Source organism: Lissotriton vulgaris, chromosome 8, assembly GCF_964263255.1.
Source record: "Lissotriton vulgaris chromosome 8, aLisVul1.2, whole genome shotgun sequence".
NCBI lineage: Eukaryota > Metazoa > Chordata > Amphibia > Caudata > Salamandridae > Lissotriton > Lissotriton vulgaris.
The window spans coordinates 372,108,240-372,134,409 of NC_141696.1; the positions used below are offsets into that span (position 1 = coordinate 372,108,240).

The 26,170-nt window shown below is 44.1% G+C and overlaps 1 protein-coding gene across 7 annotated transcripts in view; it reads left to right on the plus strand.

The window, feature by feature from the left end:
- Window positions 1-26,170, plus strand: part of RPGR (retinitis pigmentosa GTPase regulator) — a 420,762-nt gene that overhangs the window by 54,834 nt on the left and 339,758 nt on the right. For all 7 annotated transcript variants that reach the window (XM_086934147.1, XM_086934148.1, XM_086934149.1 and 4 more), the window contains exons 3-4: window positions 3,422-3,514; window positions 25,502-25,564. In XM_086934147.1, coding sequence (XP_086790273.1) covers window positions 3,422-3,514; window positions 25,502-25,564 — 156 coding nt within the window. The remainder of the gene's footprint in view (window positions 1-3,421; window positions 3,515-25,501; window positions 25,565-26,170) is intronic.

The window sequence follows — 26,170 nt, forward strand, 5'->3', positions numbered from 1 at the left end:
CACTGGGCCAGGGACAGACTGATTTGCATATAGCCAGGTTCTGAGCTGGGATGGGGCAGTGAGATAAATAACGGTGATGGATCAAGCCCTGATCTTTGGACTGGGTAAGAGTGGTCTGCTCAATTCAGACACTCTGTTCATCACCACCCCCTTTTGTAAATCGATTTTGGCCACTATAGGTGTGGCAGGGTATACTCAGACATGAGTCCCTTTCTCACTGCTCCATCAGGATTCAAGCAAGCCGGGCCGAAGACGGCTGAAATGCCAGAAACCGGTCCCCGGTAGCTTGTCTCCTTTCTGGTAAAGAATTGGCTTGGTAGTTTAGTCTGCCCTGTTCCCATGATGCACTGGGCCAGGGACAGACTGATTTGCATATAGCCAGGTTCTGAGCTGGGATGGGGCAGTGAGATAAATAACGGTGATGGATCAAGCCCTGATCTTTGGACTGGGTAAGAGTGGTCTGCTCAATTCAGACACTCTGTTCATCACCACCCCTTTTTGTAAATCGATTTTGGCCACTATAGGTGTGGCAGGGTATACTCAGACATGAGTCCCTTTCTCACTGCTCCATCAGGATTCAAGCAAGCCGGGCCGAAGACGGCTGAAATGCCAGAAACCGGTCCCCGGTAGCTTGTCTCCTTTCTGGTAAAGAATTGGCTTGGTAGTTTAGTCTGCCCTGTTCCCATGATGCACTGGGCCAGGGACAGACTGATTTGCATATAGCCAGGTTCTGAGCTGGGATGGGGCAGTGAGATAAATAACGGTGATGGATCAAGCCCTGATCTTTGGACTGGGTAAGAGTGGTCTGCTCAATTCAGACACTCTGTTCATCACCACCCCCTTTTGTAAATCTACTTGAAATTAGGGATGCTGACAGCGGGGGAAAAATGTTATGGCTGAGGCAGGTAAAGGCCACATATACTGAAATGGGCCTTATTTCATTATGGCAACTTCCCACAGAGAGTGAGTTTCCATCTCGAAAGGATTTGAGGGAACTGTACTGGAATATGGTTACTATGAAACGTTTTATGTCCCCGACAAGTGCCTCCTTGTCAAGAGACTTTTTAGAGACCAAACACGAATCTGACTATGAAGGGTATTGGGATCTTATCACGGTACCCACTGATAGGAAATGGTACCACCAATTTAGGATAGGCACCCTCCCTATTAAATCATTTACGGGTAAATGGGGTACAGGTTCTTGTAGGGATTGCCCGTTTTGCTCGACACAGTCAGAAACAGTATCTCACATTTTGTTTGTATGCCCTATATATAAAAACTTGAGGTTTAAATGGTTGAAGCCGATTTGTCATACAATGGGGATTACCTCAGGAATTGAAGCACTAAGGATATTAAAAATAGATAGAAAGGAAGTAACTATAATTGCAATCGCCAAATATTTACACGGAATGTGGATGACCCGTGACCATAGATTGAGCAACCATTAATTTGTATATTGGATACGAAAGGCCTCCCACAAAGGGAATATATTTAATCTGTTTTATTTAAATTCTGGCCTATTGTATTATGACCCAGGAACCTTGATATCTTATTGTGTTTTTAAATTCGTTTTTTTATTAATTTATTGTTCCACTGTATTTACTGTCGGAGTAATTATGGACTTATTTTCAGTGCAAAACTGTTACTGAATGAGGATGGAATGTCAAGATGTCATTGTTCTAAATGTAACGTCTTTTATGATTATGTATCGAATAAAGACTTTTTTTCATTGAATTGAATTGTACATTTGATGTGTTGTTTTTATGTTTTTAACATTGTATATTAATGGATAAACAACATTTTAAATATGTAATGTTTGTTTAAAATGAATCCTTTTATCGTCATATGTACTGAATAAAAGATGTTTTTTATTTCATTTGATTTACTTTTCCTATGGTTTACATGGAAAACTCATTGGAGAGGAAGAGACACATTTTTTTCTGACATAAACTCAGTCTTTCACCTGATTAACCTTCGCCTACTCTTTTCCCCCAAGGAGTGCTAATGGGAATTCCTTTTTCATAACGTTGTTTTGAAATATAAATATCTACCTAGCTCTGTCTCTTTCTCCTTGCCTATATGGAATGTAGAAATTAGATTGAATTTATGTCATGATTGTCAGGTGGCAACTTAGCAGATGTGTGCAGTCTGATCTGAGGACGCTTTACTGCTTTAGAACCAGTCACTCCGGTTCCTCCATGTATCTGTTAAACTCTTAGAAGAATATCCAGGGACAGTATCACAGATGATGCCCGGGGGCGCAACGGGCATTATGGCTCACTTTGCGGGCCCCGGGCACTTTGGTATTCTAGAATGGGACGCAGACCCTTGTGCATCCCCTTCTATAATAACGAGTGCGCTGGCGCACTTAAAGCGCCAGAGCTATCAACATAGGGTTTTCCTCATTTGCATAGGGGCGTGCCCCATGCAAATGAGGCGATTCCTATGAGACTGCGCCCACGCCATATTACAGATGCAGGAGCAGAGCCATTTCAAAGGTGGTGCACTGTCAGTGTGCCTTCACAGCAGCCCTCTGCAGGGGTAAAGGGGGTCCCATGGACCCACCAGACATCCCCTTACTTAATTCAATGACTGCATCCTCCTGCAAGGGGATCTCTAAACCCCTTGGAAAGTGAAGGCGGGTGGCGCCTGCACTGTGAAAACACAGAGCAGCTGCTCCATGTTTTCACATGAATGCGCTGCCCATTGGACAGCGCAAGTATGGGGCTGGGCAGGGGGCAGCCCATACACCATAATGGGGTGCATTATCACTGTTTGCGCCCAGCGCACCTTTTGAAAGGTGCTCCGTGCTCAAACAGTGATAATGTATAATACGGCCCTAGATCCACTCTGAAGTTGAGGATATTTTAGTAGAGGGTCAATCATGAAAGGCATTACAGAAGTTAAGTAACTGGTTCTTTAAGTTAGTACTCCAAAAAAGAATTAGAACGAGGTGCTTCCACTAATAAGTGTTTCCAAATGTTATTGAATTGAAATCTCCATGATGAGTCCGCTGGGTGTCTACTCCTATTCTTTATACATACTAACATTTGTCTTCCAAACATAGCGACCCAATATAATATTAGGTATATTACCGTGCAATGAACTTCATTTTACAAATCTTTGCCTGTAATTGTTATTTTTCTAGACCTCACCCCCAATGTGGAACTTAAGAAAATTAATGCTTGTTTGATATCAAGTTCTAGTTCGCTCCTCTAAAGAACTTCGAGGTGCATGATTACATTGTGTAAGATTTACATGATCTGCGTTTTTGACAAGTAATAAAGTGTCAGAAAGAAACCTATCTGATTACCTTATGTCAGTCTGTATGAGCTCAAAAAATGAAAATTGCCATAAATAATACAGCCCTGTCTTTCATCAACAATTAAGTTTCTAAATGATTTATTGACATCTTTTGCAGGCAATGGGAAACTCTACACGTTTGGCAGCAACAACTGGGGCCAATTGGGATTAAAATCTGGGAATACGATAACCAAACCAACCTGTGTAAAAGGTTTGTACCTTGTTCTTTGTTGTGTTTCTCATCAACATCCGTGACTTCTGGGACATTTTGGTAGTGAATTAACTTTTTTAAAAATTATATTGATGCAATATATGTATATTGTACATGTCAGGAATATTTTGTTGAGAAAACTTGCAAGTTTGCATGAAGCAAATTAATGGTATTATCAGTGAGGGCTCCTCCGCTAAGGTGGAGGAGCGTCGCCCCACTGCCTTTAGCATGGCAAAGAAGGAAAAATAAAATGTTAACATCACAATGTTGTTATTTTATTTTTCGCGCTAAAGTGGATTTTGGTGCGGGCGTGGCAGTGCTTGGCTGTCAACGCAGCCAGCAGGGGAGGAAAAAGTATGTGCACTTAATTGCGCATCATGGTTTGGCCGTGCTTCTTGGGCTGGCCAAACCCTCATGCGCACTTAGCATGCTCTCTACCAGGCTGTAATGCACAGTGGGTGGGGAACATGCACAGGCTCTCATTGTTTGTCTGAGCACTGAACCACAGCGCTCAGACCAATCACAACACTGAATTGCAGCGTTGTGATTGACTAAGGGAGCCTGTTTGTGCTTCCTTTTCTGCCAGACCAAGCAGACGAGAGACGACGATGGAGGAGTCGGCAGCATTAGAAGGTAAGTGCTATTTTTTTTTAAACCCCCTCACCCTCTTGACACCCTCGTTCAGTACCAGCCACGACTGTGTAAAATCTAAAGAAACTAAACATAACTAGTAAAGTAACAGCAAAGTTACAAATACATCAATCAATCCTTATGTGATTATTGTGCTAAGAATGAGAGGTTACTAAGATTTTAGTGAAATATATAGTAAGGGGCATGTTGAAATGGTTATTAAACTCAAGTCTATATTGCATCGGGTCGATTTTTTCCAGTAAGCAAATCCGTGTCTGTTATTTGAATTTTGTGAGCTAGAGCACCTACTGCTTTCACAAAGGGACACAGAAATCCAGGAACAGGCCCAATTCACCAAGTTTTGTTCTTCACTTAAGCAACTACGGTGAGCAAAATACAATTCCAGAATGTAAAACAAGATGGAATGTTCTGTTTGCAAACTATAGTCTAAAATGTGGAACTTTTGGCATTGTGAAAGGTACTACATTCACAAGTTTAGCATTAGGGGTTGACCTGGGGGAGCTTTTGGATGAGCCATCCTGCAAAAGTTAGTGAACAACTACAAACATGTACCCTGATGTGCAGGTAAATGCAGGCTGATCTGGGGACTTGAGATTAAGTGGACACAAACTATTTTTAGTTTTTTTGGAGGCTAGAGTATACCACTCTGAATATCATTTTCTAGATGGAAACCCAAGTACGTTTGTGGGTGTCCTAAAGTCTCAAGAAACATTTTGGAAAAAAATCTATTGGCAGTAATTGGGAGAATTGCCAGTGGTGGCTCCTCCACTATGGCAGAAGAGCATCGCCCCACTCCCCTGCCAGCCTCAAAACTTGAAAAATAAAACAATAATCAATGAAGTTTATTATCATTTTATTTTCAAGGTTCTGAGGGAACGGTCAAGTCTTGAGGGCTAGGCCATCGCGAGGGCAGTGGCAGAGGGTGTGGTTGCACTGTTGTCAATGCGCATGTCAGTTTGGCCGGCTGTCTCAGGCTGGCTAAATCGATATGCACACTGAGCTGCCTCCAACCCAGCTGCGTTGCTGGGTTAGAGACAGCAAAGCACAAGCTCCCAGGCTCCTTGGGAGCGCAAATGCCCAGGGCTCAGGCCAATCCTGACACTGCTTTCAAACATGAGACACGGAAAAGAGTGTTGGGCAGCATGCGGAAGGTAAGTTCTTTTTATTTAATACTTTTATGTACCCCCACCTCTCTGTCATCCCACCCAAACTCCCCACTCCACCCGCACACCAGTCGCTACTGAGAATTTCAGTAGTAAAAATAGTTATTGTATGTTTTCTTTATTATTTGACAAACCTTTCATTGCTACTGCCCAGTGAACTGTACATGCTGTTGCGACACTTAGGTGCACATTATGATGTTGGTGGGACTGCCACTGACAGGTCGTCGGTGGCGGTTCCCACCAACATATAGCCCTTCGGGCCAAGTGCTACATTATAATGCAGGTCGTCGGACCCTTGACTGTCGGGGACAGACCACTGTCGTCTCTAACAGGATCTACTGATCCAGATAGGGCGGCAGTGGGAATCGTGATCCTGAATTGAGGTGGTGCCTGATCAGGAACTGCTGTCGTGATCACAATGTCTCTTTCCGACTGCCTGTTCATGGCGGTCTCTACGCCATGGAAAGGCAGCCGGAAAAGGACTTAGTGGGCGCCAGCAGGTCCCCAGTTCCCCTTGGGCCACTGCTAAGTGGCCAGGGGGTACTTGCCCCCCAAGCATCCATGCACATTGTGCCTGGCACACGGATGTTTGAAAACAAGCCTTTTTCTACTACAGCTTGTGCTGCAGCCCTATTATGGACGCAATAAAAAAGGCAGTGTCTTACTGCCTACACAGTGGTAAGATCAAAATGTGGCGGGTGGGACCACCAACTCCTTGTCGGGCAGCCTCCTTCCTTATCATAATGAGCTCCTTAGTTTGGAAATCTTAGAGGTTTAGGGTGCTATCAGCTAAAATAAAACTCCCGGCAGAGGGTGATACTCTAGGCACACCTGATTTTAAAGTTTGTTACCTACCAATGCACGGACAGTAGGGCCCTTGGAAGCTCTGAGGGCATTCCCTGTTGCAGAAGCAGTCTTGAAACTAACCCAAACACAAGAGGCACAGCTGAATAAGCTGCACCTCCCTTATACTCTTCAAGGATTGCCCCCTCTGGTGCAAGGGCAGTGGGTTGGTTCAAGGGGAGTTTATAGATTGCCCCGCAAGTTATACTGCACATTCCAGCAATACAAATACTAGGTATTGCCACATAGAAAACAATAAAAAAAAAAAGAATTGGTACAATGGGAAGATGCAGGTTTTAGGATGCTGGGACATACATCCCACTAGGGCCACCTAGCCACATTTCAGATATTAGTTGAACAATTGGAACTCCTATGGGGGAATTCCTCCTCGATAAGAGATTGACTAAAATACATCAAATACAAAGGGGCCATCACAGACAAAAAAAATCATTTTCATGGAGATGACAGGAAGTTGACCAGCTGCCTCAGGGAATCCAGGCCCATACAGGAAAACCCATGACAGAACAAGAGAAAAATAGGACACTGAGGAGGGGAGAGCATTTCATGACAATGAATGGGACAGAGCCTTATCTTACTTTCACGAAGTGCCCAGCAGTATGAGCTCAAATTGTATTGAATGTATTTTCGTACATGCATGCTATCTAACTTCAAGCGATATCAATGGGATATTTACTGGGCCAACTTTTGAATGCGTCAGGTGTCATGAGTCTCAATCTGGGTTCAAACACATGCTCTGTGATTGTCCTGTGATAACTGTATATTGGGTGGGAGTAACTAATTTAAGACTATAACTCATGACCTATGAAGTTCAGAGAGATGTACACTCTGACTTTACAATCTTTTGAAAAAATTACTGAGCAGAATTAAAATGTATAGATTTATGCTTGCTCCTGGCTACAAGAGCTGTTCCAGAGGCATGGACTGCCTCGAAAATCGCCTTGTTCTTTGCTTCATCTGTAAAAGAAAGAGTACCGGTGCCTGAAGCTCTGTTGGGATGCCTGTGGCCTCTGCTATTAAATGCACGTTTAAATAAAATGACACTGCCAGAGAGAAGAGCTGCAGAAACGCCACTGGCTCGCTGAGTAAATAAAGGGAACTCGGCGAGCTGCCTTTAATCACAATGCTCTCCTCCTCCCAGCACAGCCTGCATTGAAACTTCAAAGCAGTGATAAATACAACTGCCCGAAGCAGGAGTCATCTCAACACTCCAGCGCAGCAAGGGAGGGATCAACAGCTGCTCAATGCCATTTGCACTGTTTTAGGCAATGTCAGGGGGTGAGAAGATAGAAAAGAGAAACAACATTGTCTCACCTCCCATTAAGGCTGCTTCATCAGCACTGCCTGCAGCAATCTAAGCCCCGCAGAGATCACTGAACAATATAGGCAACCGGTGCAGACTGTGCACTACACTGAGCTGGCCTATGAAGACTACAAGCATTCAACTCCACATAATTCAACAAAACGCCCCACAATTAAGTGCCACAGAATTCCACAACACATTCATCCACTTCCAATACACACAATACATTTCAACATCTCATAATTCCATGCCACACAATTCATCTGCACATTATTCCACTCCATGCCACATAATTGCAATCCAATAAAGTCTACTCCACATCTTTGCACTCCGGTCCAGGCCACATAATTGTACTTCACATAATACTACTCCCTGCAACCTAATTCCTCTCCACTCCAAACCCCATAATTACTCTGCATGAAACACAATTCCAAAACCACACAACATAATTACACTCCACATACCTCTCAACACCACACTACATAATGACATTTCACATAAATTCCCTCTACGCCAACTCTTTACATAAGTACACTCAACACCATTCCACGTAATTCCACTCAACATAATATCACTTAACGCCACACAATTCCATACTACAGAATTTAACTCCACACAATTAACCTCACATCAGAGAAGTGCATGGCCAACACATCCCACATTGGCCTGCCTCTCTTCCCCCCTACCCCATCACTGAGTAGGAACATCCCGCTCTTCTCAGCAAGGTAAAATCAGAGTCCCTGTCTGACCCTGCATACACTGTCACAAGGAACTCCAGCCTCCTTCTCCATTATATTGGAACTCCCTAACTTGTCCCTATTCACTGGAATAGTGCCATCTAAGTGGAAACGTGTGGTCAAACCCTTTCTAAAAAAAAAAAAAGAATCTCGACCCAACATGTCCAGAGATCTATAGGCCAATCTTCCTGCTCCCAACCATAGGCAAGGTGCTAGAAAACAGGTCACCCAAACACCATCTACATTCCTTGAAGAAAATCATCTGCTGCACATTTCCAAGATGATATGCCATACACAACACAGTGCTGCTGGTCCAGGGAGGAGCTCTCATCCTCCTGGACCTAAGTGCAGTGTTTAACATGGTTGACCATGAGACACATACAGAAGATGTAATGAAAAAGATCCACTTCCTAATTGGCTCACCTCTTTTTTTGAAGGGCAGATCTTTCCAAATTTGTGAAAATTCATACTACTCTGATGTCCTTCCCTTGAAGTGTGGGGTCCTGCAGGCTTCGGCCCTCAGCCCCAGACTTTTTAACCTGTAAGTGTTCCAATTGGCAGACATTGTTCAGGAGTTTGGACTGTCAATAGTATCATATGCTGACGACACACTATTGGATGACTCCCTCACCCTTGGAAAAAGCTCACAGTCCAATTAGCTGACTCCCTGCTTGGTAAAGGTATCCAAGTGGATGGCAAACTGCTGCTTACTACTGAACGGGGAAAAAACTGAGCTGATGATTCTGGGGAACAGACCTGACCACGACCACCTATAGACTGGCTAGAATGTTTGGGCAATCCACCCATCCCCTTCATAACAAACCATTCGCATGTAGCTGGACAAGCCCTTTCCATGGATACACTGGCCAAAAAATACACGTTACTGGCTTGTTTTGGCACCCTACAAACACTCCTTAAAATTTTCCAAGTAGTCCAAAATGCGTCTGCAAGGATCTTATACAAGGTCCAAATTTTGCCTCAGCAAATATTGCTCTAGCTTCTCTGCACTTGCTCCCCATTGAGGCAAGGATAACATTTAAAACGCTCTGCCTGGCACAAAGAGGGCTCAATGCCAAGGAAACCACTATGATAAGAGCACTCTGGACCCCCTACTTCCCGTAGGGATTTAAGATCCTCTACGGATTGCTTCTTGAAGATAGCTAGAATTCACAAGGCTAGATGGGGTGGTAGGACTTTTTCAAATCTCATCCCCAAACTTTGGTACTTGCTCCCCATAAATTTAAGATGCCTAAACAATGAATCACCTGTCTGAAAAAGTCTAAAAGCATGCCTATGTACACATTAATAGCCCCCTTGCGTTAGTTCACTTGTCCTGAAGCAACAGTATGTCTTAGCCAGCGCTGGGAATCCTACGGTTAGCTTTGCGCTTTAGAAATCCACAATAGGTTAGAAATACACACATCAATTCCATTTCACACCACATAATTACACATCAGGCCACAGAATTTCACTCCACAACACATAATTCCACTACATACATACAATCCACTCCACAGAATTCCACATCATGCCACATATTTCAACACCAAGCCACATAATTCTCCTCCACTAAATGCCACTCCATGACACACAATACTACTCCAGATAATTACACTAATCGACACACAATCCCACTCCACATACTTTCACTACATTCAGTACCACATAACTATCATCCACATACTTCCACTGCACACCATGCTACATAATTCCACTAAACATAACTCCACTCAACACCACACAATTCCACAAACATTTCCACAAAAACCCACATAATTTCACTCCAAATTGTTAATCCATAAAATATAATTCAACATCATGTCACATAATTCAACTCCACTACATGCCACTCCATGCCACACAATGTCTCTCTAGGTAAATCCAAACCATGCAACATAATTACATTCCACATAAATCCACTGTGAGAAGGTGGCCTGATATGCAGTGCTCACTATTCTAGTGAACACTATGTATCAGTCCAGCAACCCTTATTGATGATTGGTTGTAAGTCAACCTTATAGACCAGCTATCCTAGTAGCATGGATACGAGCAGTCTAAGGCTAAAGACTCGAGAGGGCGTGTTAAGCCAGCTGTTATACCACACATGTACCCCTTGAATACCCAGTGAAAGGACACCACACAAGTGTTATGAAAATAAACAAGATATTTATTAAGAATCACAACAGCCCTGTACTCTTCATGAGGACAGGGTACTAAGCACAAAACAAAACTCTTACGAAAATACTTAAGTTAGCACAGTATATACAAATGCCCGAGTGGCACGGAAAACCATATACTCTGAAAGTGGAATGCGAAATTACTAGCAGGTAAGTACAGTACTAATAGGCTTTGGAATCGCTAGGTCTTGACTATAGAATCTTCAGATTACTTCTAGGAGGCCTAGGGGACTTGGGTGCAGAGTGTGCACTCTCTCACGCGGGATGCGGGACAAAGTCTATGGTAGCTAGATTTCAGAAAGTTAGTGTTCTCGGGCGAACCCGACCTGGTAGGAGGAAAACGAAAGTGGATTCTGACCCTTGGATAGTGAGGCTATGCTGGGGCACCGAAATGCCGAAGTTACCTAGCCCAGGGGCTGCAGCTGCATAGGTCTCAAAAGACGTCGGGAATCCTCGTAGACGGACCAGGAGCCTGGAAGAAAGAAGTTGCTGGCAGGCGACCAGTGAAGAAAGTTCGATGGATCCAAGCCTGGATCAAAGAGAGATGACACCTGAAAGCAGAGGGGACCAAGTTCGTGACTACTGGCCAGTAGTCAGGTGGCACCAGGAGGGCACCGGATGGTAGTCACCTCGACTAGGTGAGTGGGCGACGCTGTGCTCTGCAGATCTCACGGACCAGGAGGCGTTGTCGGCGACCAGGATGGAGGAGCGAGCTGTCCCACGATGGATGAAGCTGTCGGCGTCGCTGGACCCAGGATTGGGCAACAAACCCTTGGCAAATTCAAGCCCACGCGGTGGACTCAAAATGGCGTCTGGAGTGGACCAGGAGGGTCCGGGGTGCTTCTCTTGAAGAAGGAAGCAAGGGCCAGTCTGGAGCAACCAGACCAGCAGCAGTGATGTCGTCGGGCGTCGTTAAGAAGGCCACAAGCCAGCCGGCTAGTAGCCAAACAACGCGGTGAGCAGTAAAAAGCAGAAGGGCCCCACGCAGATCGTGGAGATGCTGGAGGGCTGATCTTCGGTGCTGGAGCTGCTCAGGGTTGGGGCTTCTTGGACCCCAAAGCACTCACCAGTGGAATACTCGGTGGGCTTGTTGCAAAGAAGTCGTGCAGTCTTGGCGATCGTCGGTCCCTCGAGGTCTCGTCGCACTCACGGTTCTCAGCTTGGCTGTAGAGGTGAGTAGAGGTCAGAGGTGCCAGGGAAGCCGGGTCTCGTCGAGCTGGGTCGTCGGATTCCTGAGGAAGGACTTGCAGCAGACCGCAGTGTTCTTGATGGTGCCTGCGGATGCAGGGTGACTACTCCTTAGCCACAAGGGAGAATCTTGAAGAAGAAATCTTGATGTCCTTTCGCAGAAAGTCGTGTCTTGATTCCAAAGATGATCTAATTTGAACAGGGGGCCCGCTCCTATCTTTATACTAAAAAAGGGGGCTGACCCGGTGACTAGGTCCTGCCCATGGGTGGGACTAGGAGGGGGGTGGTTACACCCCTCTCCCATGCCGGACTTTCCCCAGGCCAGGGGCTGGTGTGCCCCTGGAACTGGTTCTGACCGGCCTATGCGTAGTGAGCACCGGGGTGCCACTCAGCAGTCACCTTCCTGTAAAGCCCTGCCTACCCAGGATACACAAAACCCTGTCTGGGACGGTGCTAGCACCGTTTTCGACAGGAAACCCTTTGTCCAGGCTCTCCTCGCTGGAAGGACTCCCAGCAGCAGGAGGTCAGACTCGTGTCTGTGGTGGCAGCATCCATTTTGTGGAGCTGAGGCTTCAGTTAACTTTAACCGGGGTTCACAGTTACATACATGTCGTGTCCCTCTAGAAGGGTGGAATGCTAACCCCGTCGCCAGAATTGGCGAGGGGTTAGTATTCCAATTCGTATGACACCTTACTCGACATGTTTTGATAAAGCAATACCAAAGATAGCATTTAACCGCAAGGATTATAATGCACTTAAGAGTATATGGTATGCGATATCATGGAACAGCTATTAGGACTTGGTTCCGCAAGCTGCAGACAGGCTCAGCTCATGCCAGAGCACCATCTCACACGATTCCAAGCACTCTGCCTTCAGGATTGTTAAGGCCTGCCATAGGAGTGACTGATAGGAATCTGTGTGTCCATTTTTAGGGTTAGATATAGGTATACTATATCTACAGCAAAGGGTGATTACACGACTTTGCCCCAGCTGTCATGCAGCCAGTTGTGTCAAATTTAGGAGGCCAGCCAGGGGTGGCATAATACATGCTGCAGCCCCTGGTAGCCCTGGGTACACCTATGCCCTGAGTTACAGGGTCTGATAAGGTGACCCAGTACCAATTGGAAATGTACCTAAGGTACATGGAATCCATTTTAAAGAGAGAGCAGTAGGCCTGGGGTCCTGATTGGCAGGATCCCAGGTCGACTATGTCAAAAACCAGCTAAAACACAGGGCAAAAAGTTGGGGGCAACCATAGTCAGGATGTACCTTCCTACATCCACTCCGTACCATGCCACATAATAACATACACATATTTCAACTCTACACCACATACATCCACACCACTCCAGAACACACGGCTAAGAGACATTGACATTGACAATACTAATAGTTCTAGGATTGCCAAGACCTATTGGCTTTGCCAATGTTTGTTTTACTTTTTGTTCTTCTATGCTTTTTGTGTGATGCCCTCATTGGAATCCACATGGCCAAAACAACCACTCTGGTACCAGGGGGAATTCAATCCAATGTAAAGGTATGGTATGGTGTTGTATCAGTGGTTGACACAAGGTTTTTGACTACTAAAGATGTATTGGTTGGTAAGGTAGTCATTCCCTTGAATGGGAGAAGAATGAACAAAATAGTTTTTCAAAATTGAATTTAGGAAACAGAAACAATGTAGTTACTGATACTTGAATATCTTTTTTGGCCAGTGGAATTCGGTCTCTTCAGCGGCCACTGAATTCTGTGATTTAGAAAAGAAAAAAACAAGTGTTTGCATCAACCACAGGCTAGCTTGGAAGAAAGCAATGACAAAATTAAGCTGTAGGTCTGCGTTTGTTGATTAAACCCATTTGAGATTCTTTTTTCTAGATCTTTATCGGCAACTTACATAAGTGTTATTGCAGCAACACATATACGATATATAGTATGTGCAATGATGTATATATCTATGTGCATTTACACAAATGGAATGTCGCTAGTATTTAATATATTCAATTTTTACTTTCTTTATTCTATGCCCCTCATTGTGTTTAGGTACTTTTGTCATACATGCACAGTAATTTTATAATTCTATGATAGTAGTGTTACAATCAATATATTGTTAGTAGTGTTACAATCAATATTGTTTATCTTATTCATAGTTAATTACATGAGTAGTGTGGGTACAAGAGTAATCACAATTATAATGAGACCCCCATACCACGAGCAGATATTGTCTTTGATAAGTCAGGCCATTAAAATAAACAATCCAATGCACAGTAGAGTCAAACATTCTGTCACTGTAATGCAACACTGCCCCAGTCATGAACCCTCAAATTGTCCCATACGTGAGCAGTTAGACCTCTGTCATTTTGTACTGCATGTTTAATCAAAGAACATCTATCCATAATCCTTACCCTTTCCTGGAGGGATGGGCAGAAGTTGATCTCCAACATTTAGTAATATCCCTTTTGGTGAGTAAAACTCCTAAACCAATAAGTATATGTTCCCCTCAAGCATAAACCTGTTTATGGATTCTGAAAAGGATCCTTTGATGTCGCATTTGTTGAGTTCACCACCCCCTTATATGCAGAGTGCTAAAGCACACCCGCAATCCCCAGTTGCGCAACCTCCAGTTGTTGTGCCTCCTGCTGTTGTTCAGCCACCGGTTCTTCCACAGTTGGTTCTCCCACCTCTGGCGCAGCCTACTCTAGGGCCGCCGGCTTTGCCTTTCACTCCTTTGCCACAGACTCCTTTGCCTTCTACTCCTTTGCCTTTAACTTCTTTTTCTACTGACCCTATGTCTTCGTTTTCTCAGAATACTTTGTCTCCTGTTCCCGTGTCGACTTCTTCTCCTTCTACTCGACAAGGAATAGTTGAAGCTGTCACTAGCCTTTTGTCTCCTCTTTTTGGGTCACTTAATATGACCCCAGTTTCGGTGAGGACACAAACGCGTAGTCAGCTCCCGAGTTTCGAGGAGCAAGCAGCGTTAGATCTCCTTGCTCGTAGATTGGTTTTGAATGCTTCCAGGTATGATCTGCAAGCGGTTATGGATGTTTTTCTACAGTGGGAACTGCCGAAGCAAAGGTATGTTTTTGATGTTATGTGTACTTTTCTTCGTGAAGAGTGGGACGATATTGAAATGGGTCCTATTCCGTAGAAGTTATTGAATGTTCTGTCCGATTTTGCTAAAGGGACGATAGTGGGTCCTGATGTTGAAGAAGCAGTAGAGACGCTTCTTGCGTTCAGGTGTAGACTTCCTTCTCAGCCGTTGTTTTAACCTGATCCTTCTGTCAGGAGAAAAGTGAAGCAGTACCCCATGAGAGAAGTTCCTCCCGTATGGAAAGAGGAAGTTGTGGCTAATCCTAATCAGGGTATCTTGGGTGTACCGGCTCATTTTCAGCGTGTCTGGGTACATGTTCCTTGGAAGAGAGCTGAAGTTTTGGCTCTTAAGCAGACTCTACCTGACCCCCGTAAGAATCCTGCAGGGTATTATAAGGAGTTGTCCCAGACAGTTGGTGCGTGTGTGATGAATTTAGCTGACATAGATATGTTGTTGGGGAATGTAGTCCCTCAACCTTTGTGGGCGAAGATTCGTCATGAGAATCATGCGCAAGAGTTAGGTGATACATGGGCGAATATTGTTGCTGCAGATGGTCGTCAAGGTGGAGGGGCTAAGCCTGAGCCTTTAGTTGCAGAACTTCCTGGTAGGATTATTACTTTTATGAAGACTTTGATGCCTGCTATGCGAGTGAATTGGGATAAGTTAGCAGCATGCAAGCAGAAGAAAGACGAAATTGTGTCTGATTTCTTCACTAGGTTTGAAGAGATGTTTATAGATCACAGTGGTCAAGATATGAGTACGGAAGGTGGACAAAGGTTGTTTGTGGATAAGTTTGTTCATAATTTGCTTCCCGAGTTGTGTAATAAGTTGAAAGATTCTGAGAGCTCATGGGCTGTTTCTTCTTCGGCCCAGATATTGGCGACTGCACAATATTACGAGAATAGAGATAAACATGAGAAGGATAAAGCAGAGAAAAAGACTAAAGAATTAAAGACGAAGGTTCTTTTGCAACAGGCGTATCCGCCTCGCTTTAATCAGCGTGAGTTTCATCAACCTCCACAGTTTCAGAGAATATCACAGAAGCCCGAGTCTTTTCAGCAGCGTATTCCGGTAGGCCCTAATCAGTGTGCGTATTGTAAGGAAGAAGGCCACTTCAAGAATAGTTGTCCGATTCTGCTACAGCGTGCGAATGATGTGTCTGGTGTGCGAGGTCGAGGTGTTAAGCAAGTACCTAGAGGTAGAGGACGTGGTGTGTTCCCCCAGAATGGACGTTCCTTTCCCCCACATAATTCTATGAATTGTTTTGATCAGCAGAATGTCGTGTCTGCTCAGTCGACTCAATACTATGCTGATGATTACTATGTTGAGAGTGAGAATGCTGACTGTAATGATTGCTAGGACAGCCATGGACAAAGAGAGGGAGTAGTGTGAGTTCCAGTAGACCAGAGTGGACCTTATGTTGCAGTAGTTACATCGGGTGTGGTAGAGCCTTTTCTTTTGGATACTGGTGCAGCGAAGAGTTGTATCATGCACTCTAAACTCCCTGGTGCACCTTTGTCTGGCTTAACGAATGCTTCGGTAGGATTCTCTGGCGCCCCGGTTCGTAATCCAGTTTCTAGTCCTTTGTCTCTTTCTATCGGGCCTTGTGAATTGGAAGCACCCTTCCTTCTGACAACAGGTTGTGGTGAGAATTTGTTGGGTTTGGATTTGTTGAAGAGATTGCATGCGACATTGCATTGTTCTCCTTCGGGAGTACGGCTTACATTGGGTAAGAAAGTGATCTCCGATGTATTTGTCTAAAGATCGGCTTCCACTGGAATTGTGTTCTCTCCCTGATACTCTTTGGGCTACTGGTCCTAATGACGTGGGTCTTTTGGAGATTCCATCTTATGTTGTGACGCTTAAAGCGAATGCTAGATTGCCACGTATTCCCCAATATAGGATTTCTAGTGATGGTGAAAGAGCGCTTTTAGCGATCATCTATGATCTGATTGAGAAAGGTGTGATTGAGGAAACGAGAGCTAATGTGTGTAACAGTCTTGTTTTGCCTGTCTTGAAACGTACTGACTCTTCTCAGCCGCCTGTGTATAGGTTTGTGATCGACCTTCGAGAGGTTAATAAGATCGTTGTGCCACAGTTTCCTGTTGTCCCGGACATTACTGCTTTGCTGACTATGATCCCTGCTTCAGCTGCCTGGTTTTCGGTTATCGATCTGAAGAATGCTTTCTTCAGTATCCCAATTGCCGAGGAGAGTAGAGATATTTTTGGCTTCTCTTTAGGAGGCCGAAGCTTCCGGTTTAAACGTGCTCCTCAAGGCTATTGTGAAAGTCCCTCCATCTATAGTCAGGCTTTGAAAACACAGCTTGATACAATTGTTTTGCCTGCTGGTGCTGCTCTTATTCAGTATGTGGACGACCTGTTAGTTGCTGCTGATGATGAGGAAACTTGTAAAGAAGCTACTCTTTCTTTGTTGCGACATTTGTCTGACCTTCATCATAAAGTGTCACCTTCGAAGTTGCAGTATTGTCGACAAGAAGTGACCTACTTAGGTCATCTCTTATCGAAGGAGGGTAGAAGGTTGACTCCAGAAAGAATTCAAGCGATTGCGCAAATGACTGTGCCATGCACACAGAGAGAAGTGTGTGCTTTCTTGGGTATCACTTCGTACTGTAGACAATGGATTCCGAATTTTTCGTTTCTTGCGAAACCTCTGTTGGCACTTACTCTTAAGGATACTCCGAATCCTCTTCCTTGGCCTGACGAATGTCAGAAGAGTTTTTCTGAATTACGTGATGCATTGTGTTCTGCTCCGGTGTTGGGTACTCCCGACTATAGTAAGACTTTTTACACTCTATGTTCACGAGAGAGAGGGTTGTGCATTGTCAGTTTTGACGCAACAGTTTGGCGACAAGCAGCGTCCATGTGGGTATTTCTCGTCGACTTTGGATCCGGTAGCTAGAGCGTTGCCGAGTTGTTTTAGAGCTACAGCAGCAGCGGCTGTTTCTATTCGACAGTCTGCTGGTTTGGTGATGGATAATACATTGATTGTGATGGTTCCACATGCAGTGGATACTTTATTAAACAGAACAAAGACTCAGAATTTGACTAGTGCGCGGTTGTCAGGTTACGAGTTGACGCTTTTGACGAGTCATGTACATATAAAGCGATGCAACACGTTGAATCCAGCTACGTTTTTGCCGATTTCTGTAGAGACAGATGTTCAGGAACAGCATGATTGCTTTCTCAGGACAGAGGAAGAAACAAAGGGTAGAATTGATCTGAAAGATACTCCTCTTTCGAATTCTGATGGTACCTTATGGGTGGATGGTTCATGCTTTAAGCTTCTGAATGGCGATACGACTGCAGCGTATGCGGTTACGACTTTGCATACGATTGTTGAAGCTTCACGTATTCCACAGAATTCAGCTCAAGCAGCAGAGTTGATTGCACTAACGAGAGCATGTGTGTTGTCGAAAGGAAAGAGAGTGACTGTGTATACTGATAGTCCATATGTGTTTGGTGTTGCCCATAGTTTTGGTCGTTTGTGGAAGGAACTTGGATTCATTACTTCCCATGGTACGAAGATTCAGCATGGACAGTTGGTGAATGAACTTCTTGAGTCACTTACGTTGTCGACGCAAGTGGCGATCGTGAAATGCAGTGCACATAAGAAGGTTACAGATGACGTTAGTCGTGGTAATGCGTTTGCGGATGAGGTAGCGAGAGAAACGGCGAAAGATGTGACGAGTTGAATGTATGTTGCAGGTCCAGTGAGATGGGTTCTGGATAGAGGAATGTGTGAAGACACAATAGAGAGTGTGAAATCGATTCAGCCTGAAGCTACTGAGAAAGAGTTGAGTGTGTGGAGTGAGAGTACGGGAATGTTGGATTTGACTGGTTGTTGGATTGAGTTGTCAGAACATCAGCAATGGTTGTTGCCTGACGCGTATGTGCTTCCAGTGGTTACGATGGCACATGGAATGGCTCACATCAGTGCGAAAGGGATTTGTAAGTTGTTAGCTCCAGTGTGGGAGAATGGTGGAATTCCTAAGTGTGCGGAGAATCTGGTCAAGAATTGCATGGTTTGTCCAATGTATAATCCTGGCAAGGGAACCCCAACTCCAGCTGGTCACTTTGCGCCTCCGACGTATCCGTTCGAGGTGCTGCAATTGGATTTTATCCACATGGAGAGATGTAATAATTTGAAATACGTCCTTGTGGTTGTTTGTGCCTTTTCAAGATGGGTAGAAGCTTACCCCCTAAAAGATAATACTGCCTTGTCCACAGCTCAAGTCTTGCTCAAGGAATTCTTCCCTAGGTTCGTTTTGCCAAGGATGGTGTGGAGTGATAACGGAAGTGAGTTTGTGGGCCTGGTTATGAAGAGAGTGTGTGAGGGTTTGGGCATAAAGCAGAAATTCCATGCTGCGATCACCCCCAATCAGCTGGTTTAGTCGAGTGCTATAAAGGCACCCTTAAGCTTAAGTTAGCCAAGATTCAGGCGAGTTCTGGTCTCCAATGGCCCGATGCGTTGCCGTTGGCCCTTTTGTCAACTAGAACTACAGTACATTCTCAAATAGGACTTAGTCCATATGAGATAGTATTTGGTCGCCCGGCAAACGTGTGGGGAGTGCCGAGGCCAACAAAGTTTAGTGATATTAAATACCCTGTGTTGATTGACTACTTGTATGACCTGACGGCTAAATTGCGTGTCTTACATCAACAGGTTCATGATAACCTCCCGCAAGCATCTGAAGATCCAGGACACACTATTAATCCTGGAAACTGGGTCCTAGTGCGCAACTTTCAGCGGACCAAGAACGATCAGCCCCGTTGGACTGGACCACACCAAGTACTTTTGTCAACACGAACAGCAGTGAGAGTCCACGGCAAAAAGAATTGGATCCACGGCGTACATTGTAAGAGGGTTCCTTTACCTCTGCCGTATGACCAGTGGATCCGTGAAGGTATTGGCGATTCAGAGACAGAAAGAGGGCCGAAATTTGTGCCGTTTAGCGACGCACATTTGGTATGGACAAGGTCTGAGCGAGAGGACGATGATATTTTGCATGCAGCTGTGCCTCCGCCTTTGAGATTGGACACCACTGAGCCTGAATTGTTGTTCCGAGATCAGACTGTGCCTGGTAAAGGCCGCTATAATTTGCGACCAAGAAACAATGGACTAATCTAGAAATAATTCCTTTTTGTTTTATGAAAACTAAACTCTCTCATCCAAGAAGCTGTTTTGTTCTATTTTTCTTTTTTGAACCGCCATCCGGGTTCAGCTGTAGGGTCGCGGTATCAAGACTTAGAGTGGCAAACCGTGTAGATGCAAGGTCGACGGTTCTGGTTGTTCTAGGGCGTTCCCTGGACTTACAGAAGCACACCTGAGCGAAGAGAACCAACTACTGCGAACAGCACGGTTAGAGGATAGAGTTTTTTGAGATTGAGAGAGTTGTTGCAGAAATGAACTTTAAGATGAAATTATGTAAATTGATTTGTAGCAAATGTTTCTTAATAACGTGTCTTTTAGTGTTTCTAAGCATGACGTTGTCTTTGGTGGGCTGGATTGTTTTTGCTACCCAATTGACATCTGCACCCACCTCCTAACCTATGTCTTTTCCTACTACTACTTCTTTGCATTCTTTCCATATTTTACCTGAACATGAACTGATTGGGAGGTCAGAGTTTATTAATAACTCCTTTGCACAGCTTTTGCATCAACACCAGTTGGTAGTGAACACCACTAATTGTTGGGTGTGTGGTCTTATGCCACATACTACGGATAGAGGTATTCCTTATTTGGTTCTGCCATTCAGTTACAATGGGTCTGTATGGGCATATCAGACGATGTTTATTTATGCCCACGAAGTCTATCCCCTGCGTTCCATGAAAGATAACTCGAGTAATAGTGCCTTAGTGAAGGGAATAACGGATATGATCAGAGATATTGATACATATGAGACTATTCCCAAGGATGAAGCATTAGCTTATATCGGATGGAACGTGACTGGATATAGTGTTAGTCTGAGTGAAAAGCAGCAACGGAAAAGGTCACCTCCGATTTGGATCGTACCCCATCGTGGTCATTTTTGTCTGCAAGGTAATGGCAAGAATCCGAGAGCTCAGTTGGGGAAGAGTGTTTGTACTCGGAAGTATGTTTTTGCGTCCCAGACTTCCCCACTGTTTTTAGCAGCTAAGGGCACGTATTTTGTCTGCTATGATAGAGGATATACATGGTTGCCCCCTGATTTTTTGGGAACCTGTTAGGTTGCATATTTGTTACCCCCTACGTATACTGCTGCTGCAGATTACCACAGAACGAGAGTTGTTAGAGGTGTCTTCGATCAGGAAGATACCGCGGGACAAGAATTGGGAGACTTTCTCAAGGGTTTCCTGCCGTTTTGGGGACCTATGGCTAATAGTAGAAACATACGGCAATTGACGAGAGTGGTTGAGTCCACCATAAATGAATCTGCCGGTGCCCTTAGTAATTTGACCGCGGAGCTTCAAGCGGAACGCCTTATGACATTACAGAATCGTATGATTTTAGATATCATACTTGCAGATCGAGGTGGAGTATGTAAACTGGTCCAATCGAGCTGCTGCGTTTTCATACCGGACAATGCTCCTACAGTATACCATAAGCCATTTCCAGGTTACATAAGATCTCTGAGTCTGTACATGTGGACGAAGGAGATTGGGCGTTGACTGGATGGTTTTGGGGACTGTTGTCAACTTGGGGATTGAAGATTCTGATGATCATCGGGTTGGCTTTAGCGATTCTTTTCTCGTGTTGTCTCTGTATACAGTGTGGTCCTGCCATGTGTGGCCTTTGTGCTACTACATGTGTAGGGAGACCTGTCTCAAGAGAAGTACTGAGTAATAGGATGATGCTCCAGCAACACCTTGATGGTCTGATGAAGATTGGTATAGACCTAGATTCAGATTGACATGAGTTTAGGTTATTGCCTATGTAAGGGCAAAAGGAGGGTCTGAGCTTCCGTGAATTCTGAACCCGCTTTATAAATGTCATGGTTTTGTTACGAATTTGATAGTAGCGAACCGTAACTAGTGAGTGCGGCAAGTACGAGTGATTTAGTCATGTTAGACCGATGGATTCACTATGTATTTAGGGATTTCGTTCCGAACCATGTGTTCCATTTTGTGCATGGCAGCCATTTTGTGGTTGCCCTCACATAGGCCGATGACTGGGGCCGAACGAGTCTTTAGTACACGTTAGCTGACTTCTGGATGACCCGAGTGAACTGACCCCGTTGCCTGAAGCTGAGCTTGCTAAGCCAGTTCTTTGCCCGGTAGCTGATCAAGATTGAGGATCAGAGCACAGGACATTGTAAAGTTTATTACACACACACACACACACACACACACACCTTATTCTGCTCCTTATCTGTTTCTGTTTCTTACTTTATGGCCTCTTTATGATATGGGTTGTGGTCCTTTTATTATGGGTTTGTCCGGCTTGTGTAAGAAGGAATGTTGGGCTTTCCTGTATAATTAATGGTGGGCCGGACAACTGAAAAGTGGGTTTGTCGTCATGCGATACCTTTTGTAATGATACCTATGATTGGACAAATTGTAAATAGTGGGTGTTTGTCCAGAATGTGATTTTTGGCATAAAAAAAGGATGACTCGCTTTACGAATTTGAGCAGTCTCCTACGAATATACCTGTGTTGTACTTCGTGGACTTCTGTTTCTGGCTGCAGCCAATAAACTCGATCTTTGACGCCACCGACAAGTATCCCGTGTCTCTGTATTCTAAGACAGGTGACCCCGAAGACTTTGGGCGTGCCCCTGGCGCCACTGGGTTCTAAAACCCGGTTCTTCACTGGATTGTGTGTTCTTATATTCTTGATGTGCATGACTTTTGAGCCAATACACAGCTGTCTCTCAAGGACAGCATATTGCTGGTTTCTCTCTGAGATGGCATGGTGGGCAAAACAATGATGGATTGTATTGCGGCTTAGAGTATTTGCCAGTGGCTGAGCTTAATTCAAGCGATCCATCAATCACTTTTATTTTTAATTTTTATAAGTGTGATGGGTAAATTTGTTCACAATGCCATATGAATCAAGCTGCTCCCTGCCGACTATGCACAAATAGGCCCAAACCGTTCTCAACTGATTCTTGATGTGCATGACTTTTGAGCCAATACACAGCTGTCCTTCATGGACAGCATATTGCTGGTTTCTCTCTGAGATGGCATGGTGGGCAAAACAATGATGGATTGTATTGCGGCTTAGGGTATTTGTCAGTGGCTGAGATTAATTCAAGCGATCCATCAATCACTTTTATTTTTAATTTTTATAAGTGTGATGGGTAAATTTGTTCACAATGCCATATGAATCAAGCTGCTCCCTGCCGACTATGCACAAATAGGCCCAAACCGTTCTCAACTGATTCTTGATGTGCATGACTTTTGAGCCAATACACAGCTGTCCTTCATGGACAGCATATTGCTGGTTTCTCTCTGAGATGGCATGGTGGGCAAAACAATGATGGATTGTATTGCGGCTTAGGGTATTTGTCAGTGGCTGAGATTAATTCAAGCGATCCATCAATCACTTTTATTTTTAATTTTTATAAGTGTGATGGGTAAGTTTGTTCACAATGCCATATGAATCAAGCTGCTCCCTGCCGACTATGCACAAATAGGCCCAAACCGTTCTCAACTGATGTCAGCGTGCGGGGGAGGGGCCTATGTATAGCTCTGCAACATCCCTTCCGGATGCTGCACAAGGTTGCATCAGGGTTCCACAGAGTCCAGCTATCGGCTTGTGCTAGCAATTGCGAAAGTGTTTCTGGATCCAGTCTGGCACCTCTGGCGGAATGCAGAAGATGAGGAATTTTCAGTTAGATGGAGTATCGAGCAGAAAGACCATCGTTGAAGGTAAGTAACTTGTTTGAAAATCCCTCACTTCTTCCCTACAGGAACCAGACATCTTCATTTGGTCAACTGTTTCTTACTGTATCTATGAAGCACATTGTTGCTGTTGTGGCCAGACCTGCACTATAGATACACTTTAGCAAATAAATAAAAATAATAAAACCATGAATAGTTCGAAAGTCATCTGTTTTTTAAAACAGGTTAATGGCTTTGGTGTAATTTTCTATATAGTACAGAGACTGACCTTTTACCTAAATATTACACTGCATTCAGAAAGCAGGTTTTCCCTAGTTCGAAATCTCATACATTATGCATGAGGATTCTTGGATGCACAGCAAGACTACCATCTCCTATATAAAATCTATGTACAAAGTTCATGCCCAACGCCATCCTTAGGCCGGCACAGTAATACAGCAAGGTAGGACCCCTGGGGAGACCTAAGGGTATATATGCATCACAGGGGAGAGGATGTGGTCTGACAGCTAGAATGCCGACTTTGGTGCTGGAAATCAAAGTTCGAGCCTCTGGGTTGTGTCGACATCCTGTGATTCTGGGCAAATCACTTAATCGCCCCGTGCCCGAATGGGTCCTTATGTAACGTAACCGTGCTTATGTAAAGCACTCCAATACTTTCGGGTCGAGCTCAGGCTATATAAATCTGCATTAAGATAAGACGGAGGAGACCAATACTTCGCGGCTGACACACTGACCAGAGACCCTGAGGCTCCTGCATGCAGACACTCCAGCTCGCAGTGGTCTAACATCCCTCGCGGGTTTTCCAACTCGAGACCAGGACGGGGTCCCACAGTCTCTCTCTTCAGGTATTGGGGTTGACTAAATCCTAGATGGATTCTTGGCTTAACACCTACATACATGCTAGGTACACTCAGGTACATCTAGTTATGGAGGCATCATAGGAGTACGCATCTTTTATTATGTATTTTATATATTCATATGTATGCATGACTGTAGTAAGTTGGTAGAGCTATACCATCCATTTACCTTTACTGTACTGCTAATCATTTATATATTATACTGTCTAACTGGTGTTGCAGCTCATCTACTCTACACTAGAATGCCACTGTTCAATATATTCTAATTTATTATGCCCAGCCTGTTTATTCTGTGTATTTCTCTGAGACAGACTAAGTAAGCACGAGTGACTGAGCGAAAGGTAGTATATTGTTTCCGTGGTCCTAAGGGATCAGGGTTGTCACGTTCGATGGTTGCCAAGAACTATTCTCTCCTTGGTAAGAGGAGATTCTAGTGGCACTGTGAGCTGGTAGGTAAAAGAAGGCCAACATACCCTGTGGGGGTGATCAGAGTTCGTCTGACACCGATCCTACAGTGTATGTTGTCTAAATGCGCAGATCCTGTATACTTTCCATAGGAACTACATGACAGTGGAAGATAGAAGTAATTCATTAGCCTCACCTTGTATCTGAGAGAAAAGTAATAAAATCGGGCAATGGTAGAGCAAGGCCCTCGCCAAGATGAGTTTCTGTAAAGGATCCGTACTGCGCCCCCAGCTCTTATTTTGATAATCAAGTTTAGCGTCCCCAACTCTTACTCCGGTTTTAGGTATAATGCTATTGATTCTTCCGCTATATCAAAACTAATTTCTGCAGTTTGAATTCTAAACTCATGGGAGGTGTGTGGCATAGCAGACAAAGAGGAAGCATTGTGTTCTCTAATTAGTTTAAAGGCTGTTCAAATGCTTAATTGGAAAAACTGGCAGCATGTGTGAAAGAGTCATTTTTTTTTCCTTAAGGCTGCTTCATAAAAGTACTCATAAATGTTAATTTGGCTTTGGGCGAGGAGGGGGGCTTCATAAATTGAATATTTGTAACTAATTATTGTTTGTAAAAATTGCTTAGGTCGTTGTTAATATCCATTGCGAATTCAGAAAGACACAGTGTTTTCAAATATTGTTTTTTTTCTTCAATTCACAGCACTAAAATCTGAGAAGGTGAAACTTGCTGCTTGTGGGAGGAACCACACTTTAGTTTACACAGGTAGGTCATCCGTTTCCCTGCTACATAGGGTTTTGGAATGATTTTGTATTATTAAGAGTTCAAACCTTCAGACCGGGACTTTTTTTAACATCCTAAGACTTTCTAAGAGTTATAGGTTTGGTGTATATCAATTGAACCAGTGATTTCTACAAAGAAAAGCCTAGGACCTGCACACATTGTTTATGTAGCACTGGAAATCCAATCTGCAACATTGTAAATACATATGCTTGGTTGGTTGCAAAGTACATGGAGATAGCTATTCATAGAGGTTTAATACCTGGTGCTACCTCTTCACACATTTCTACTAGTCTCCATCTCCTCCTGTTCTCGTTTGCAGCTCAATTTTCTTTGACTGTAGGTAAGTGCATCCACTCTGCGGTTCCATCTTATATTCATGATGTAAATTTCCAGCTGCTTCCCTGTTCCTTTTATTTGTTCCAGGCCCTCTGAGCACGCTATCTTCTACATATACAAATATGACGCTTTCATTACGGTGATTCTCTTTTCATCCATCTTTGCAAAATTTAGATGGATTCATAGTGATCACTTAATAAATTTAGCTTTCCCCCACTTCTCTCTTTGTCTCCAAATAGTCTTTTACTTAAA